Here is a 20,159-nt window from a genome sequence, read left to right as displayed (position 1 = left end):
CAAGGGCCCATGTTGGGCAGCCGGAAATGCTGCTGCAGAGTGACAGTCATGTGAATCGTGTCAATAGTGAAGCCTAAGTAATCCATGTTAGTAGTAGGCTCCAATATTGATTTATCTGGGTGGAGGATAAAACCCAAAGTTTCAAGGAGTTGTTTAGTGGCTAACACTCCTGCGACAGCTTGTTCCCGTGTTCTTCCTAATATGAGAACATCGTCCAGATAGGCCACTACTAAATGTTTTAGTTCTCTCAATTTCTTCATGGCCACTTTAAGAATTTTCGTAAATAGTCTGGGAGCTGTCGTTAAACCATTGGGCAAAGCTCGGTACTGCCATAGCTGGCCCCTCCAGATAAATTTCAGATATTTAAAGTAATCTTTATGAATGGGTACCAAATAGTAAGCATCTTTGATATCTATGCTTGCCATGTAGTATCCCTTGGAGATCAGTTGTCTGGCAGTGACAAATGTCTCCATTTTGAAATGTTGATACTCAACAGACTGATTGAGTGATGTCAGATCAATAATAATGCGACATCCACCATCTTTTTTGTTTTTGAGAAAAATATTTGATACAAATTCTTGCGGCTCGTGTGTGGTCATTTCTATGATGCCTTTAGCCACGAGCCGATCAAGTTCAGCTTGTCCTTCTACCTTCTCAACTGCCGAGGGAAGGAACACCCTTTGGGGCATGTGCTGAACTGGCGGTTCTACGCCTGGTTTGAATTCAATCTTGTATCCACTAATACTGTTGAGTATAAACTGATTGTTAGTAAGGGAGCACCAAACATGCTTGAAGAACCTCAAACGTCCCCCTGTTAATACTACACCCTTTGTCTGTGTATGTTGACAGGAACCAGACCCACCTACCTCCATGTTCACTTGTGGGGTCGTTTCCGGTGGGTCTGGCCCAAGGTTGTCCGTGTTGGTGCTGCGGTGGGGCGGCGCATCTTCCCACGGCTCCGCCCTGGGCCCCGCTCTAAAAAAGAGCTCTGGGGGTAGTGGGAGGCGGTCACCAGGCTTTCACCAGCTCGGTATCTGCTGGTGGCTGCCGAGGCGTGCGGCCAACTGGGTGTCTTCGCCCTGCTCGGTCCTGGCCCTGCCCTCATGAGGCCTACTGGTTTTGCCGCCTCTTCCAACTCCTTGAGCCTTTTGGCCAGATCCGCACCAAATAGCAGCGCCTGTCGTTCGGGCGCTGGAGCTTTACAGAGGCCGGCATATGTTGGGTTGAGGGCAGGCCTGATGTTGTCCCGCCGTAGGTGTTTAGCTCATACGTGGTGCCGCACATCAGTGCGAGGGCATCCTGCTGGGGTATGGTCAAGTCTTCATCCCCAACGGACCGAGCAACGGCGGTGACGGCTGCTGAGTGGAGCTTCAGGACTCGCTGCATTTTGCCCTCCTGAGCCCTTATGTGCTGCCCCAGCTGGTTCCAGATCTGCCCATTTACCGTCTTGACCCTCAGCGCCTCGCAATTTTCGGGCGCGATGTAGTTGTCAAGGGCCTGCTGGACAGCCTTGTCCTGCAGGGGTTGTTGGACAGCCTGTTTATAGTTGCCGCCATTCTGGGTGGCAACACCATCCCAGTTTGGTGGTGCCGCATATCGGCCCACTACACCCAGTAGCTCTTCTTCCGGCACGCCCGGCATGCTGACGATATCCTCCGCCTGCCCTTGGGATAGGCCAGCCCAGTCCTGGCCTCCCTTACTGCCCTCGAATATAGAGGGTACAGAAGGGTGTGGAGAGGAGGAGGCCAAAGCCCGTCCTCCTGGGAGATGCCGCATCTCCTCATTGATCATACGCTCGAGGAGCTGCCTCATGCAGCTTATCCGAGCGTCTCCCCTTTTCGGTGGGGGAGAGTGTTCCCGTTCCTCCGAATCATCGGAGGACACCGGCCGGTCGGTTTTCTGTGTCGCCTTCCTCCCTGTGCGGGGCGTTGAGATCTGCAGCACTGGGGGCGGCTCGGTGTCGGTTGAGCGGGAGCGTTGAAAAAGCTCCTCCGCTGCGAGAGGCTGCCGTCCCGCTATGGACCCGTCCTCGGGTGGAGTAGGGCAGGCAGTCCTCCTGGCTGGTCGCTTGCGAGAGGCCATTATTCTCTCTAGCGCGACTCTGTAACAAAAAAGACACTTACCTGAGGTCTCGTCTTTATGCTGCAGCTGGAGAGCCTGGCTCCAGCTGCTGCCGCTGTTGCACTGCTGACGTAATGCCGCGCCTGCGCGCTGGGTGGGTTCTTCACGTAGTCACTCACGTGACTCCGAAGTAAAATCTATGATATGGTTAATTTCACCTGCACGTGTTTTTGTTTGTTCCAAATATTTATTTACTTTGCTTTCAGTAGTTGTAATGCAATTTCCAGCAGCATATTTCAGATCACCTTTCTGCTGTTTTTCGTAGAAAGGTAGACCAGAAGTGACATTTGATTCTTTTGACTGTCACTTTATCTCTTGTTCTTGTGTCAACCCCTTGTAAATGGATCAGTCTTATTCGCCATCAAAGATTTTTTCTTTGAAAGATCTTAATTCTGCAATAAATAACCACCATTCAAATTTAAAATTGTGAAAGTTTAGTGTATTTTAGAACTAAGTGGTGAAAAATTGGCAGCAACATTGTGTGGCAAATCAGGATTTTTAGTTTAAAACTATTTAAATCTTTGGTAGCTTGTCTTTTACATGCGATAAGTGAGCTAATTTTTTTCCAGTTTGAAAACTTTTATGATAATAAAACTGCACATTCAAGTATTACATTTGTAGGTTATCATATTATACCATGTTGTCAAGCCCTTTTAGTTAAGAAACAGTTAGAGATAAACACAAATGTATTAGTTACTTTTTTCAGTGCTAAATGATCTTCTAAAACTCCAAATGTGGCAAAATTTAGTTGGAACATCCAGCAGTGACTGGATGTTCCAATCCTTAATTAAGCTTTGGAGATTCGTAGAAAATATTAAATGCGGATGTTAGAATTCTGAAATGAAACAGAAAATGCAGTGTGGCAAGTTGGGCAAAATCTGTGGAAATCAAAACATGACCTGAAATATTAAATGTTAACTTTTCTTTTTGAGATCAAGGGACTTCTGATGCTGGAATGTTGAGTGACAAATTGCTGGAGAACACTGGGCCAGGCACTGTCTACGAAGGGATCCTTCTTGGAGGGTTCCAACCCAATTTTTTTTTGTCCATTTCCCTCCACAGATGCTGTGTTGGACCTGCTCAGTTCTTCCAGCAATTTGTTTTTACTTTCCACAGATGCAGCCTGACTTGATGACGTTTTCCGGCATATTCAGTTATTAGTAGAGATTTATTGCAATTCTAGTAGGCAGGGATGAGTATGTTATTTTATGGTGTTACTTCCAAATTGTTTTGGAGAAAATTGGGTAACTGCAGTTAATATATTAATTCCAACAGAGAACTGTGAACAGTTTGGTAGATTTTTTTCGACCACCAAGTGATGTGCATCTGGACGAGCTAACATCAGCTACTTTGATTAAACTTGAGGAATTCCGTGATAAGACTGCAACGGGTAAGTGTCAATAATCCTATTCACCCATTGATCCAATTTGGATGAGGAAACTTTTGAAATTGTTTTGATCTGCAAGTACGAAGTGCTTGTTATCAGAACAAATAACAGGATTTAGAGTGTGCTCTAGAAATTGGGAAATAGAAAGGAGTGGAAAGGATCTAGTAACTTACTGTGCTGTATTCAGACCTGGATTTTGGTCTGCATATCAACATTTAGAGATTGCAGATGGCAAGAAGCTCAAAATTAAGTAAATTGAATAATTATCCATAGGGCAAAAATGCCGGTGAGATTGGCTTCCACATGTAACATGACATATGTGTTATTATTGTTATCAAATGCTTGATATTCTTCTGAACAAACTCTTTGGCTTATGAAGTCAGCCATGATATTAATGTATGATGAGCGTTTGACGGTTTTGGATCTGTACTTGCTGGAGTTTAGAAGGGAAACTTACCGAATAATGAAAGGCCTGGATTGCGTGGATGTGGGCGAGTCTAGGACCAGAGGGCACAACCTCAGGATAAAAGGACATATGTTTAAAAAGGTGTTGAGGAGTAATTTCTTTAACAAGAAGGAGGCCACGTCTTTGGGTATTTTTAAAGCTGCGATTGACAGGTATTTAATTAGTCAGGGTGTCAAAGGTTACGTGGAGAAGACAGGAAAATGGGGTTGAGAAAGAAAGATAGATCAGTCATGATTGAATAGCGGAGTAGAATAGATGGGCCGAATGGCGTACTTCTGCTCCTATGACTTACGAACGTGAAACATAGAAACATAGAAAATGGTTGCAGGAGTAGGCCGTTCGGCCCTTCGAGCCTGCACCGCCATTCAATATGATCATGGCTGATCATCCAACTCAGTATCCTGTACCTGCCTTCACTCCATACCCCCTGATACCTTTAGCCACAAGGGCCACATCTAACTCCCTCTTAAATATAGCCAATGAACTGGCCTCAACTACTTTCTGTGGCAGAGAATTCCAGAGATTCACCACTCTCTGTGTGAAAAATCTTTTTCTCATCTCGGTCCTAAAAGATTTCCCCCTTATCCTTAAACTGTGACCCCTTGTTCTGGACTTCCCCAACATCGGGAACAATCTTCCTGCATCTAGCCTGTCCAACCCCTTGAGAATTTTGTGATCCCCCCTCAATCTACTAAATTCTAGTGAGTACAAGCCGAGTCTATCCAGTCTTTCTTCATATGAAAGTCCTGACATCCCAGGAATCAGTCTGGTGAACCTTCTCTGTACTCCCTCTATGGCAAGAATGTCTTTCGTGATTAGGAGACCAAAACTGTACGCCAGGTGTGGTCTCACAAAGACCCTGTACAACTGCAGTAGAACCTCCCTGCTCCTATACTCAAATCCTTTTGCTATGAATGTTAACATACCATTCATTTTCTTCACTGCCTGCTGCACCTGCATGCCTACTTTCAATGACTGGTGCACCATGACACCCAGGTCTCGTTGCATCTCCCCTTTTCCTAATCGGCCACCATTCAGATAATAGTAGATAATGAACGAATGAAGGGAAGTTTAACTTCAGCATCCAGTATGGTAGACATGAAGCAACATAGCTATCTGGTAGGAGGTGTGTTCCTTGGAATTTTGCTAGGTATCAAGCACCTTGCTGAAGCAAATGAGGAGTCTAATGCCTGTTAAAATCCATACATTATCTAATTTGTCTGTGCATGGGAAATGGGTGCTACTGAAAAATCATGCTTTTGAAATATATTTAGTAGAACATGGAGGTAATTGTACCCCTTCAAAAAAAAAAAGCTGCTTTCTAGTCCCTGATTTCCCCTGGCCTGGGCTCTTATGTTTACCCACCTTCCCACTGGTTGAAACCAACACGACTCTTCCAATCTCCACTACCCCCGGCGTTGCAAAGTTTATCATCTGAAAAACAAACTATTTCCCTCATTTGATGCAACTACCTGAAGGATGATGCACATTCTTGCAATGACACAATCTTTCTTATTTGTTCTGTTGCTTGATATTTTTGGGAAGCGGTGGTTGAAATAAATGGGCTAAGCATACACTAAAGGGAATAGTGTTGCGCAATTACTATAACAAGAAATATAACACTTTGAGTATATTTGCCATGTTCTATCTGGATAAGAATGCTTGTACAGTATTTGCTAGTATAAAAAAGCTTCTTGATAAAGAATTCATAATTATCCACTTAATACTTTCTCTGGTGTCTATTTATCATTCCATATTGTTTGCAGGTTTGATGTACATAATTGAAACGCAGACGGTCCTGGACTTGAAAATAAACCTCATGGCTTCTTATATTATTGTTCCACAGAAGGGTTTTTATGATAAATCTGCCAACTTACTAATTGTTGATCTCGGTAATTTAAAGGTAAGTTTGTGAAAGTAGAAACATTTTTCAATGTGAGTTGAATTAAAATCCCTTGCAATTTGGACAATTTAAAGGATAATTGGAAAGAGGGTGAAATAATTTAGTACATTCGTAATAATAGTAACTGAAATGCAGCATGAAAACATGCCCCTCGGTCTGTGCTGACAACTGCCTATTTCTGCCAATCCTATGCTCATCCCATTTTATTCTTCCCACATTCTCATCAGCTGCCCCATATTCTGCCACCCACCTACACACGAGGAACAATTTATAATGTCCAACCTGCACATTTTGGGATATAGGGAAATAGCAGAGCCCCGAGGAAATCCATGCAGTCACAAGGGAGAACAAGCACACAGCTCCAGAGGCCAGGATTGAATCTGGGTTTCTAGCATAGTGAGGCAGTGGCTCCACAATATTAGTTTATTAAAAATAAATACAGAAAATTAAAAAAAATTGGTTTACCAGGTACCAAACAATAGAGGAAAGAGAGAAGGAGATTCGCAGGCATAAACTTATTTAAGAAACTAAGTGAGCAGCAAAAACGTGCACAAAAATTGATATTTCAATGCAACCAAAGGTCGACTGTTAAGGCAAACATATGCACAGTCAAAGTAGAGTTTTCTTGCACTTGTTCTGCATGTTAGAATTAGCCTCGACTGCAAGAATAAAGCGTGCTTTGGGTGAGTTTGTACTAAGAAATGTATTGGGACAAATGGTGGAGTTGGAGATAAAATTAGGAGTATCCAGCCTGAAATAGCTGAGCAGAGACGTTGTGAGCTGGTAAACAGGTCAGCTGAATCATTGGTTTTTCCAAGATGCCAAAATTTATACTCATGATAAAACAAAAAAGCATCTCAAAAACGATGGTCACAGTTATTTAGCATTGTATAAAACTGGTTTGGAAACATAATTCCATGTGAATGAGGTTTTGTGTGTCATCATGAACATTGAATCAATTCTCAACTGAAGGTCTAATGTGTTAGCGAAAGGGTGTGACCCCGATGGAATACTGTCAGGAAGTCCAAGGCATCTACCTATCATAAAGGTAAACTCCACCATATGTCCCTATGGACCTTTCCTCTCCCTCATCACACTTTTTCCATCGCCTTCAGATTCTGCAGAATGGGGGAATTGCAGTTTACAGTTTATAATACATAGTTGCAGTTTAATCAGTTTAACACTTGTTCTATTGCACTTCACCATGGGCTTTGTGCATATGGTTTTAGAATATTGTCCAAAATGTTGATTGAAACCAAAGAAACAAGCAGGAAGCACATTCTAAATTAGATTTAACAGTATTTGATGGCTGCATTAAGAAGAGTAAATTTGTTCTGTAGATATTTATATAGGATAGCAGGTGATATAAAAGTTAAACATAGAATAATTAATATGAGACAATTCAAAGGCGAATCTAAACCTGTTTGGTTACAAATTGTTGACACCAGGGTAGTGCATCCACACCTCAAAAAAAAGTCCTTAAATAGAATCCCAAATTTCCTGGAATTTGGTGTATTTCCAGAAATTCCCCAACTGCGCATGTGCGACTGCCGCCCAAACTGCGCACACACGGATACCGGGCCCACTGCGCACGCATGGGGAGACGGCGTCATTTTGTGTCCCTACCACGTCACCGGCGCCATTTTCAATTGTGACGCGGCTGATGGGCCTCCCCCAACTGCGCAGGCGCAGATGGTCGTAAATATACTTTTTCCCCCCCCAAATCCTCCCGTGGGCCGGATTGGACCCCTTCGCGGGCCGGATGTGGAAATTTTCCGAAATTATTTAATTTCCATAAAATTACTCGAAGACAACCTGAATTTCCAGAATTTCGGGTAATTTCCTTCAAAATGGAAACACAGCAACAGGGTCAAAAACAACCTGACTTAAGTGTCTAATTATTTTTGGGCAAGGTACAAGATTTTATTGATCTATTTGTGAGCCAAAATTTGTCCCTGGTTGCTTGAATTGAAATGTTTCCTTCATTAGTGGCTGTGCAATATTGTTCTTTATTTACAGCCATAATAGACAATACAGTCAATCATGAATTTCTACCCTGGAGTGTAAATGGATTTTCAAGGGAGAATGATTGGCTGTTTATGACTTGTAGTTTAACAATTAAAACACAATCAGTTTTCAGAAATGCACAAAATTGACCAAATTCAAAATTCCATTGTTCTTGCACATTATTGGATTATTCTGGTTCAAGTCTCTCCTGCTTGACGGAAGGCATTGTACTCAATTGTAGGAACTTTGGGTTCTTAATGTATTGAGGACTTCCTTGGTGAGTTGGAAGTAGTTCTTACTTGAACACGATGTTCATGAGCATCATCCTACCTATCTAAACAAGTTTTGTGTCTTGCTGGTATCTCCACTGCTTCATCCTCACTGTTGTGTTACCTGATAGAATGATAGAAATATGGCCAGAATTATCCACTTGATGTGCTATTGCCAAGTAGTATTCTGGTCTGAGAATTGTTTAAAAAGTTAAGTAAATTTGTGCTTTTTGGTCTTTTGTGCTCTATTTCTGAGCAATCTGCTTTGTGACTGGTGGCTTGGCTAGCTTGATGACCCAGCATAAGATGAAGGCAAAGACCCATTTGAAATGACAGATTGAGTTGGAATAAGGGCAAGTTCTTTGCCAGAAATGGCAAGCTAGCTTTGGGGAGATTCACAATCAAGTGAGCAGTGTTGCATCGACACCAACTGCACATTTTGAACCAATAAAAATGGTTTCTTTTAGCATTACCATATAACCATATAACAATTACGGCACGGAAACAAGCCATCTCGACTCTTCTAGTCCGTGCGAACACGTATTCTCCCCTAGTCCCATATACCTGCGCTCAGACCATAACCCTCCATTCCTTTCCCGTCCATATAACTATCCAATTTATTTTTAAATGATAAAAACGAACCTGCCTCCACCACCTTCACTTAAAGCTCATTCCACACAGCCACCACTCTCTGAGTAAAGAAGTTCCCCCTCATGTTACCACTAAACTTCTGTCCCTTAATTCTCAAGTCATGTCGCCTTGTTTGAATCTTCCCTACTCTCAGTGTGAAAAGCTTATCCACGTCAACTCTGTCTATCCCTCTCATCATTTTAAAGACCTCTATCAAGTCCCCCCTTAACCTTCTGCGCTCCAAAGAATAAAGCCCTAACTTGTTCAACCTTTCTCTGTAACGTAGTTGTTGAAACCCAGGCAACATTCTAGTAAATCTCCTCTGTACTCTCTCTATTTTGTTGACGTCCTTCCTATAATTAGGCGACCAAAATTGTACACCATACTCCAGAATTGGCCTCACCAATGACTTGTACAATTTTAACATTACATCCCAACTTCTATACTAAATGCTCTGATTTATAAAGGCCAGCACACCAAAAGCTTTCTTTACCATCCTATCTACATGAGATTCCACTTTCAGGGAACTGTGCACAGTTATTCCCAGATCCCTCTGTTCACCTGCATTCTTCAATTCCCTACCATTTACCATGTACGTCCTATTTTGATTTGTCCTGCCAAGATGTAGCACCTCACACTTATCAGCATTAGTGATCTGCCATCTTTCAGCCCACTCTTCCAACTGGCATAAATCTCTCTGTAGACTTTGAAAATCTATTTCATTATCCACAACCCCACCTATCTTAGTATCATCTGCATACTTACTAATCCAATTTACCACACCATCATCCAGATCATTCATGTACATGACAAACAACAGTGGACCCAACACAGATCCCTGTGGCACCCCACTAGTCACTGGCCTCCAACCTGACAAACAACCATCCAACATTACTCTCTGGCATCTCCTATTCAGCCACTGTTGAATCCATCTTGCTACTCCACCATTAATACCCAACAATTGAACCTTCTTAACCAACCTTCCGTGAGGAACCTTGTCAAAGGCCTTACTGAAGTCCATATATACAACATCCACTGCTTTACCCTCATCAATTTCCCAAGTAACCTCTTCAAAAAATTCAAGAAGATTAGTCAAACACGACCTTCCAGGCACAAATCCATGTTGACTGTTCCTAATCAGACCCTGTTTATCCAGATGCTTATATATATTATCTCTAAGTATCCTTTCCATTAATTTGCCCACCACTGATGTCAAACTAACAGGTCTATAATTGCTAGGTTTACTCTTAGACCCCTTTTTAAACAATGGAACAACATGCGCAGTACGCCAATCCTCTGGCACTATTCCCATTTCTAATGAGCATTGGTAAATTTCTTGCCACATATAGCTAAATATCAAGTTTAGTAACTATTTGGTTACTATTGACAAGTGCAACTGTGGAGAGGTACAGACAATGGCCCACCTACTGACTTGCGGCGGAGAGGCATGCACTGCGGACGATCTCCGCAGAGACACAGATGTGGCACTGGCTGTGGCAAAGCGATGGCAGAACGTCGTCTATGAGCGAATGAACTATTTATTGATTATCATGATATGTTTTCCTTGTATGTGCGGGTAGAATAATTCTTGGTCTCTTTTAAAAATGTTACATTCATAATTTTCATCTTTCTAAGATGATCAGTAAAAGTCGTGCACGTCTACCACAAATCACAGCTGGAGAAAGCACTTTGGAGGATATCATGGCCAGAGCCTATGACCATTTTGAAGTACAGCTGACTAGTGTTCAACTACTTTACGTTGAACCAAGTATGTATTTGCTAGGTGTATAAAAGATGCAACTTTTAATATTAATATAAAGTTTTAAATAACAAAATTAATATTTTTATAACAAATTGATTTATCTATGAAAATGTTATATATTGAGTGATTGATAATTAGCCACAATGTTTTTATTCATTTTAAACTTGCTATTATCTAGTTTGACAAATTTGGAATTTAATTGACAAGAGAGTGGAATTTATCCAGAAATTATTCAGGCTAAAGAGTGAATGTAATTACATTTGTTATTTTGATTTAGTGGATGACTGGAAAGCAGCTCGCAAAACAAAGCAATCTGCTCAGCACATCTTGCAGCCCATGGATGTAAAACTTGAATTTTGCAGAGCAATGGTTGTTTCTGATGCAAGAATGCCCAAGTATGTATATATTTTATCAGATGGGTGAAAGTTGAACAAAAGATTTCTGAAATTGCATTTGCCAACATAATCACAGGAGGTGCAGCAATTAATTATCCTTTCATCTCCTCCCTTCTCGTGATCCAGTCTTTCCTGGTGAAATAGTAAATCACTTGAACTTCTTAAATATGCATTTGGTTTTCACAATGTAACTTCCGCTGCACTGGAGTGATCCAAAGCAGATTGAATGATTGCTTTGTGGGGTACCTTAGTTCAGTTTACAGGGGTGAACCTGGCCTATCACATTAATTACCCATTCCACTCCCATTCTGGCCCAGCTGGAAAGGATAGAGAGAAGATTTAAGAGGATGCTGTCAAGACTAGTTGAGGCTGGGACTATCCAAACGTTTTAAGAAAGAGTTAAGGGCCTGTCCCACTTTCACAACCTAATTCACAACCTTTTTTACTCGTGGACATTTTTCATCAGGTTAGAAAAAACGCCTCGACCTACTTGATGCCACGAGTACCTACAACTAGCATCACGGTCTGCTACGACCTCCTACGACCTTGCTGCGAGTATGAGTCAAGGGCAAACTCGGCAGAGGTTGTGAATTAGGTCGTGAAAGTGGGACAGGCCCTTTAGACAGGTAAATGGATAGGATAGGTGTGGAGGGATGTGGACCAAACGCAGGCAGGTGGGATGAGTATAGCTGGGACGTTGGGCAGTGTAGGTAAGTTGGGCCGTAGGGCCTGTTTCCCTTATCCCTTCTCCTGGGCTCCTCTTTATTACTCAAAGCTAACTTGTTTTCTCTCTCCCATTCCTGACGAAGTGCCATGCAGCTAAAACATTACCTTCCACTTTCCACAGATGATACCTGACCTCAGTGTTAACTCATCTTAAAGTCTGCATAATCTTAGTATGCAATTATCCACATAATCATGTTTTTAATGATTTGGATGATGGTATTAAATGTAGTATTTCCAGTGTACTGAAGTATCAGTTTTGAATTTGAGTGGTGCAAATGGTCCAGAAATGGTAAAGAAATTGGTGTTTCGTTGCTTTCACTGAATTTGCACAAAGAAATATAGCGGAATTAGTTAATGCAAGAATAGATCTACCTAATGCCAGATTAGCAGCTAGAATTTGCTGTGTCAAACTTCCATGGGAGCAAAACAAAAGTTAGATGTACAGTCGCTTGATTTATCAAAATAAAATTTACAATATAGGTTTAGCGACCGCAAATGGCATTGCGAGTGCCGAGCTATCTTTCCGGTTGTGCCTCCCACATGAACAAGCCATTTGTTTTTTTCACTTCTAAACTTTGAAATCCTTACTAAAATTCTGAATAAAATTGCCGAATTTAATTATCAAAATGTTATAATCGGAGGGGACTTCAACTGTGTTTTAGACCCTTATTTAGATAAATCGATGCAAAAACAAAAAGGTAATATGAAATCTAAAACCAGTGAACTCTTACATACATATATGGAAAACACAAATATATCAGATGTATGGAGGATTGCAAATCCGACGGGAAGGGACTACTCATTCTATTCAACGGTGCATAAAACATATTCACGGATAGATTATTTTCTTGTGGATACAAAATTAATTACACACACTATGAATCCTAAATACCACATTAATGCGATTTCAGATCACTCTCCTTTAACCTTTGTTTTAAAATTAGAAGGAATGTCCATGAATAAATCGTTCTGGAGGTTTAATTCGCAACTTTTAAAAGACCCACAAGGGAGTATATATCTAAAAAAACAGATGGACTTATTCTTTGAGATAAATGATACACCAGATATATCCCCCACGCTATTATGGGAATCCTTTAAAGCATTTATTAGAGGAGTCATTATTTCATTTCAAGCTTACCAAAATAAAAAGAATAAGAAAGAACAAAGACATTTAGAAGAACAAATAAAACAATTAGATATAGATAATGCTAAAGATCCAACTATGGATAAACATAATAAAATCCTATTATTGAAATTCAAGCTGAATAAATTATTGTCAGAGAAAGTTATAACATTATTCCAAGTTACAAAACAAGAACACTTTGAATTCGGGGACAAACCCCACAAACTCTTAGCACGCCAGTTGAAAAAACGGGAAAAAGAGAATGCAATACTAAAGATTAAATCAGATAGTGGGGAATTATTAACACTACCCAAGGATATCAATAAAAGATTTGCTCAATTCTACGAAAATTTATATACATCTAAAACGTCAATAGATAATAATAAAATTTCAGAATTTCTGGAAGATTGTAACCTTCCAAAATTAGAATTGAGGGAACAAGAGGAACTGGGAGCAATAATTACTTCTAAGGAGATAGAAGACACAATAAAAACACTAAAGAATGGTAAAACACCAGGACCAGATGGATTCAGTAGTGAATTCTATAAAGCCTTTTATGATATAGTTACCCCACGATTACAGAAAATGTACACACACGCTTTTAAAGAGCAAAGCTTACCCGAAACATTAGCAGAATCAACGATCACATTAATACTTAAAAAAGATAAAAACATAGAAGAACCAGGTTCATATAGAGCTATTGCTTTGTTAAATACGGATCAAAAAATAATAGCGAAAACACTAGCCAGTAGATTAAGCAGGTACGTTAGTAGATTAATAAATGGAGATCAAACAGGATTTATACCTAAGAGACATTCATTTAATAATTTGAGACGTTTGCTTAACATAATGCACTCACATAAACCTCACGACCAAGAGTTATCTATTATCTCACTGGATGCAGAAAAAGCGTTTGATCAAGTAGAATGGGATTATATGATTAAAGTATTGCAAAAATTCCAATTGGGAGAAAACTTTATCGCGTGGATAAAACTATTATATAACAAACCTACGGCTAGAATATTAACTAATAATATCTTATCCTCGAAATTTGAACTATCAAGGGGCAATAGACAAGGATGCTCATTATCACCGCTGCTATTTGCTTTGATAATTGAACCCCTTGCTGAAAAAATAAGAACACATCCGGATATTTATGGTTATAATACAAAATACTCAAAGAATAAAATATCCCTATATGCCGATGATGTACTACTGTACATCACAAAACCACAAATTAGTATACCAAACATATTAAACTTAATAGAGGACTTTGGATCCTTTTCAGGATATAGAATAAATTGGAACAAAAGTGAAATTATGTCGATAAAACCAAAAGACTCAATACAGCTTCGGAAATTTCCCTTTAAAATAGCCACAGAAAAATTCAAATATTTGGGAATTGAAATTACTAGAAATTACCAGGATATGTTTAAAGCCAATTATAATCCTTTACTCAAGAAATTGAATAATCTGATTAAATTCTGGAAAACACTTCCGATGTCCTTAATAGGCAGAATAAATGCTATTAAAATGGTTTTCTTACCACAAATTCTATACCTATTTCAATCAATACCTATATACCTCCCAAAAAAGTTTTTCAAAAAATTGGACTCAGACATTACAAATTTTATATGGGATTATAAATCCCATAGAATACAAATAGCACACCTTAATAAACGAAAAGAGCTGGGGGGTCTAGCGCTCCCTAATTTTATGTATTATAACTGGGCAGTAAATATTAAAAATATGATTCACCTGCTGGACAATTCTGCACAGCAGGCGGACTGGATGGTAATGGAAAAAGGGGACTGCTCCCCGAGTAATATAGGAGCGACCATTCTCTCACCAACAAATTTGAATAATAAAAATTATAATAAAAATCCAATTATACATAACACAATAAGAACATGGAAACAAATAAAACAGACTCTAAAATTAAGAAACCTATCTCTTTTAATACCAATAGTCAATAATCCATCGTTTAAACCATCAATCATAGACAAATCATTTATACAATGGGAAAGAATGGGAATTAAAACGCTCGAAGATCTGTATGAATTAGGGAATTTACTGTCATTTCAACAACTACAACTGAAATATAATTTGAAAAATAACCAATATTTTAAATATCTTCAAATCTGTGATTATTTGAAAAAATACACAAAAGACTATCATAATATGTCTTCCGACTTATTGGATGAAGCAATGAAGACCAAGGCGGAATCAGCTAATTTAATATCGTACTTATATAACATCATTTTAAACATAGAAATACCCACAACAGATGGAATTAGAAAAGATTGGGAACAAGAATTAGCTATAAAAATCTCAAAAGGGACCTGGGATAATCATTTACTACAGGTGCATAAATGTTCGATCAATGTACGGCATACGCTCATCCAATTTAAAACATTACATAGATTATATTATTCAAAAACTAAATTAAATAAAATCTTCCCTAATGTTTCACCAATCTGTGATAAATGCCTATGTCAAGAAGCTACCATAGCGCACTCTTTTGTTTTTTGTACAAAAATCCAAAAATTCTGGTATGAAATATTTGATATTTTTTCAAAATTGATCAAAATAAAACTGGTACCAAAACCAGAATGGATTATCTTCGGAATATCGGAAGATAACCCTGAATTAAACGTGTTTCAGAAGAATTTATTTAATTACGGGCTAATAATGGGGAAAAAAGCTTATACTTAAATTCTGGAAAAATGCGCCGACACCAACAATAAAAATGTGGATATCAAATATGTTTGAAACATTACACCTGGAAGAGATGAGATTCCTCCTAGCAGGTAAAGCAGACCAATTTCAAAAGACGTGGTCTATGTTTCTGGACCTATTACAAGTATGAGGTGCAATAGTAATCTAAAAAAAACAAATATATAAATAAGCGGAATCAGGACCTGATAACGGGAGGTAAAATAACAAAAACAGACTTGGTTGGTAGTCCCCTCTCTGCGGAGTTTAATGTTATAATAGAGCGATTGTTTCTACTTTCTCCTTCTTTCCTTTCTAGGGTCTATTTTCTCACTTTACTTCCCTCTCTAACTTCTTTCCTAAGGGGCTTTCTTTTCCTTACACTCTCGCACTGCACGATTCTCTTGCACTTTCTTTACTTTCCTAATTTCTACTTTTTTCTTAAAGCTCTAAAAAAAAAAAAAAAAAATGAAGCGGTATAAAAAATGTATCAAGATATATGTGTTGTGTAGAATTGTAATTTACCGTACTTCTAATAAAAAAAAAAAAAAATAAATAAAAAATAAAAATAAACTTTGAAATCCCTTCTTAGCCATGTCTAATTGCAATTTAATTTTAATTTTGTTTTAACTCTGCCTGGCTCTTGTGCAACACCCACAACCTCTCTTTCGACCATTCTGTTCAATTTTCATTTTACATTCAGGAACTTTGAACTTCCTGTCAAGACTTCTCTAACACACTGAGCACCTTTAAAAGGCTGCTTCCCTAAATCTCTTTTCTGTGCTATCCTCTCTCCTAACTGTTTTACAAAGACAATACAGCAAACCCCATGTTTTTTATCAGCCCGCTTATAAGGAGTTTCCAATATACCGGACGGACCTACCGTTTCATCCCCAGCTCCGCCATCACCCAGCCTTCCGACCCCACTCCCGTCTCGCATGGCGTATCAGCGAGCCCTTCTTCACGCACCACATGGTCGGGTGATGAAGCTCTTGTTGCGGCTCCTGTCAGGGACAGCGCTTTCTTCGGGCTGCCACCATCGACATAACGCATTTGGTTACAATGGGTCTCCCTCCCCTCTCACCTGCTGCTGTTTCTTGCTGTCGATGGTGACTTTGTCCATTCCCCAATCGATGGCCGCCGCCTACTTCTCCCGTCACTCTGTCCAGTCTGCCTCTTTTTCGGGGCTCTAAACAACCGAGGAGACAGTGGAAGCCGGGGATGTGTTGGCAGGTCATTCCATTCACATTAAATTTATATTTTATATTTGTTTTGTTTAAATTTCTGGCACTTCATGGTTCTTTAGGGGCTCAGGAGGGTGTCCTTAGTGGGCCGGGGAGTATTGTTGTTTCATGTTCACGTCACCTCTGTTGGTCTGGCAAAACGCATAATCCAGAAAGGCTCTGGAACCGAAGGTGCCGGAATATCACTGTTCAAGCTGTATCCTAATTCCATGCTATTTTATGACCATAATTTTGCACATTGCCAGAATGATTTAAGGCTGTATACTTTTTTATCATTAATATGTGCAAGGGCTAGTGTTCCACTGAAATTGCAGAAACAGCTTTGCATAACATTCTTTGGTGCTATCATTTCACTTGGGCATTCTCAGTTTACATTAAGTTGATGGAAGTAATTTATCATTATAGCAATGCCATCTGAACATAACCAAAACAGTGCAGATGCCGGAAATAAACGGCAAGTCAGGCAGCATTTGAAGGATAGGAGAGAGTGAGAAAAAGTGAATTAATATTTTAGCTCAACCAACAATCCGATGAGTAGTCATCCATCTGAACATAACCCTGTTTCTTTTTCCATGGTTGCTGCTAGCATGTGCATGCAATTTCACTGTGGGGTGCATCTATTGTCTGTAACAGAAGCTCTGCTATGTAAATGTCTTTAGATTTTTAAAAGGGAAAACAAAGCAGCATTTTGAAACACAAACCTAAAGTAATTTTAAGCTGTTCTCAAAGAATTGTTTTAAATACTGTATATGTGATGCTAATATATTGTTCCTTTACTTCATACAGATTTAAAGTTTATGGTGGGCTTGCTTTACTTTCAGTTTGCATCTCAGACCAAAAACTGAGAGGGGTTTTAGGGTTAATTGATAGCATTCCAAAACCAGAAAGTCGTACACTGGCACCACAGTCATCGTCAAAATCTAGAAAGGTAGGCTTAATTTATGATCAATGAAGATGAAATTCTGCAAATTGCAGAAATCTATTGGTGAGCTTCAGTGAATAAAATATGGTTTGCTCATGAAAAATTATTCTGAAAAAATGTTTTGAGTTAATTGTAGTACAGGTGCACAACCTTTTATCCGGTGTTCCAGAAACCGAAAAGCTCCGAAAACCGGCCATTTTTTCCAGATGTCGTCTGCGCACCAAAGCTCGCGTTTGGCGCCAAACTTGACCCAAAACGACCCACGGTCAACCCAGGTCTGTACTACTGTAGCGGCTGCCTCCTCCCTGGAGACCGGGAGACGCTTAAACATCTGTAAATCATTGCTTAAATGTTAGTCAGTTAGTTTGGAGGGCTTTTATGTGAAGGGGGGTGAAGGGGTAAACTTTAATTCCTAGTCCCCTACCTGGTCGGAGAGGCGGGGGAGCGGTCAATGCCTTACCGGGTCGCCGTGCAGTAAGCTCCGCAGCGCTGTGGCCGGTGGGGCTGCGGGCGGCGCCAGTTGTAGCTCCGACCCCGGCAACTCTACCCCTGGCTGCGAGGCGCTCCAAATCCAGCGCGGCCCGCGGCCGGACGCCCCAGCTCTGCGAATGTCGGGAGTCGGCAGCGTTGCAGCGCTGGGAAACCAGCGGGGAGCTGGCAATGCCTTACCGGGTCGCCGTGCGGCAAGCTCCGGAGCGCTGTGGCCGCTGACACACAACATCGCGGAGCATCGCTGGATTTGGAGCCGCGCAGCCAGGGGTAGAGTTGCCGGGGTCGGAGCTCCAACCGGCGCTGCCCGCGGCCGGACGGAGCCCCCAGCTCCGCGAGGTTGGGAGTCGCCGACCAGGTAGGGGACTAAGAATTAAAGTTTCCCCCTTCACCCCTACTCCACCACCACCACACATAAAATCCCTCCAAACTAACTGACTAACATTTATGCAATGAGTCTCCCGGTCACCCGGGAGGAGGCAGCCGCTCCAGACTTTTCAAGCCGCCCGCGCTACCTACCTAATCTATGCTAAAAATCTTCCATTCTGAAATCCGAAAATGTCCGAAATCCGACAAGTGTCTGGTCCCAAGGCTTTCGGATAAAAGGTTGTGCACCTGTACAATAAAATGTAATTCGTAAATCAAAGATATGGCAAATGTTAATATCCATGGAGCTATTTTTCCCCAAGGTTTGGCACTTTAAAGAATAAAATTAATGTCAGTTAATTTGTTCTGCCTATAATCTATCAAGTCACAGAAACTATCGCCTGATATGACGCCACAGTCTGTGAAAAAAAGAGCAGTGCAAATGGATATATACTCTTCTGTGCTCAGTATGACAGGTGAGATTTGTTAAAATTTGGTTGAGGTGGTGGGAGGAGGAATAATTCTTAAGTACTGTATCACCGATTGAATACCAACCGGGCTCCTCTTAAACATGCTCATAGTCACACAGCGTGGAAACAAGCCTTTCGGCCCAACTTTCCCATACCGGCCAACATGTCCCAGCTACACCATTCCCACCTGCCCGCATTTGGCCCATAACCCTCCAAACCTGTCTCATCCATGTACCTGTCTAACTGCTTCTTAAATGTTGGAATAGTCCCTGCTTTAAGTATCTCCTCTGGCAGTTTGTTCCATATACCCACACCATTTGTGTGAAAAAGTTTCCCCTCAGATTCGTATTTTTTCCCCTGATAGACACAAAATGCTGGAGTAACTCAGTGGAACAGGCAGCATCTCTGGAGAGAAGGAATGGGTGAGAGGTCGAGGCTCTTCAGTCTGATAAAGAGTGTCGACCCAAAACGTCACCCATTTCTTCTCTCCAGAGATGTTGCTTGTCCCACTGAGTTACTCCAGCATTTTGTGTCTGGCTTCTGCATCTGCAGTTACTTCCTACACATTTTTATTAATTTTTACCTTTATACTGTTGAATATTTGAATACTTTTAAACCTTTCGTTCCATTCGTTTGGTTCATGAACCAAATTTTGCCCGTCAATTATTTAGTTTAAACCTTTTTGTTTCTTTTGACCTACACCATGCTGGTTTTGTGGAGCTGTACTTGGGAATTCTCAGGTCAGACAGATATATATTTATAACATTCTTATAGTGCAGAGCTCATTCACCTTGTAATGCACAATCTAGTCGTTTGCACAATCTAGGCCTGGAGGGGGAGGGGGGGCTAGAGTGGGAGGAGGGTAGAGGGGGAGAGGGGGAGGGTGGAGTTGGGGGGAGGGGGAATAGAGAGTAGGGGGGGGAGGGAGAGGGGAGAAGTGGAGAGGGAAAGAGTAGAGAGGGAGAGGGGGGGGGAGAGAGAGGGAGAGGGGGGGACTGGAAAGGCGAGGTGTAGAGAGGGAGAGGGGTGGAGACCTCCTCATCTACCTCCTCATTTCCCTCATTCTCATTCCCTGCCCGAGGACCTACCCAGGTCGTAGAGCAGCGCCAGGGCCTGGAACCCGGCCTGGTTTTCGTACTTGACCCGACCCTGGCTGTAGACCCA

General features: G+C 41.0%; 1 protein-coding gene across 4 annotated transcripts in view; it reads left to right on the top strand.

Moving 5' to 3' along the window:
• vps13a (vacuolar protein sorting 13 homolog A) overlaps positions 1-20,159 on the top strand; it is a 329,586-nt gene that overhangs the window by 97,454 nt on the left and 211,973 nt on the right. For all 4 annotated transcript variants that reach the window (XM_055633035.1, XM_055633034.1, XM_055633037.1 and 1 more), the window contains exons 19-24: positions 3,397-3,511; positions 5,741-5,877; positions 10,419-10,551; positions 10,823-10,940; positions 17,535-17,676; positions 18,911-19,001. In XM_055633035.1, the coding sequence (XP_055489010.1) occupies positions 3,397-3,511; positions 5,741-5,877; positions 10,419-10,551; positions 10,823-10,940; positions 17,535-17,676; positions 18,911-19,001 (736 nt within the window). The remainder of the gene's footprint in view (positions 1-3,396; positions 3,512-5,740; positions 5,878-10,418; positions 10,552-10,822; positions 10,941-17,534; positions 17,677-18,910; positions 19,002-20,159) is intronic.

The sequence above is a fragment of the Leucoraja erinacea genome, chromosome 3 (assembly GCF_028641065.1).
Source record: "Leucoraja erinacea ecotype New England chromosome 3, Leri_hhj_1, whole genome shotgun sequence".
Lineage (NCBI taxonomy): Eukaryota > Metazoa > Chordata > Chondrichthyes > Rajiformes > Rajidae > Leucoraja > Leucoraja erinaceus.
Note: the sequence above shows the minus strand (reverse complement) of the source record. Positions and strands in the feature narration are given on the sequence as shown.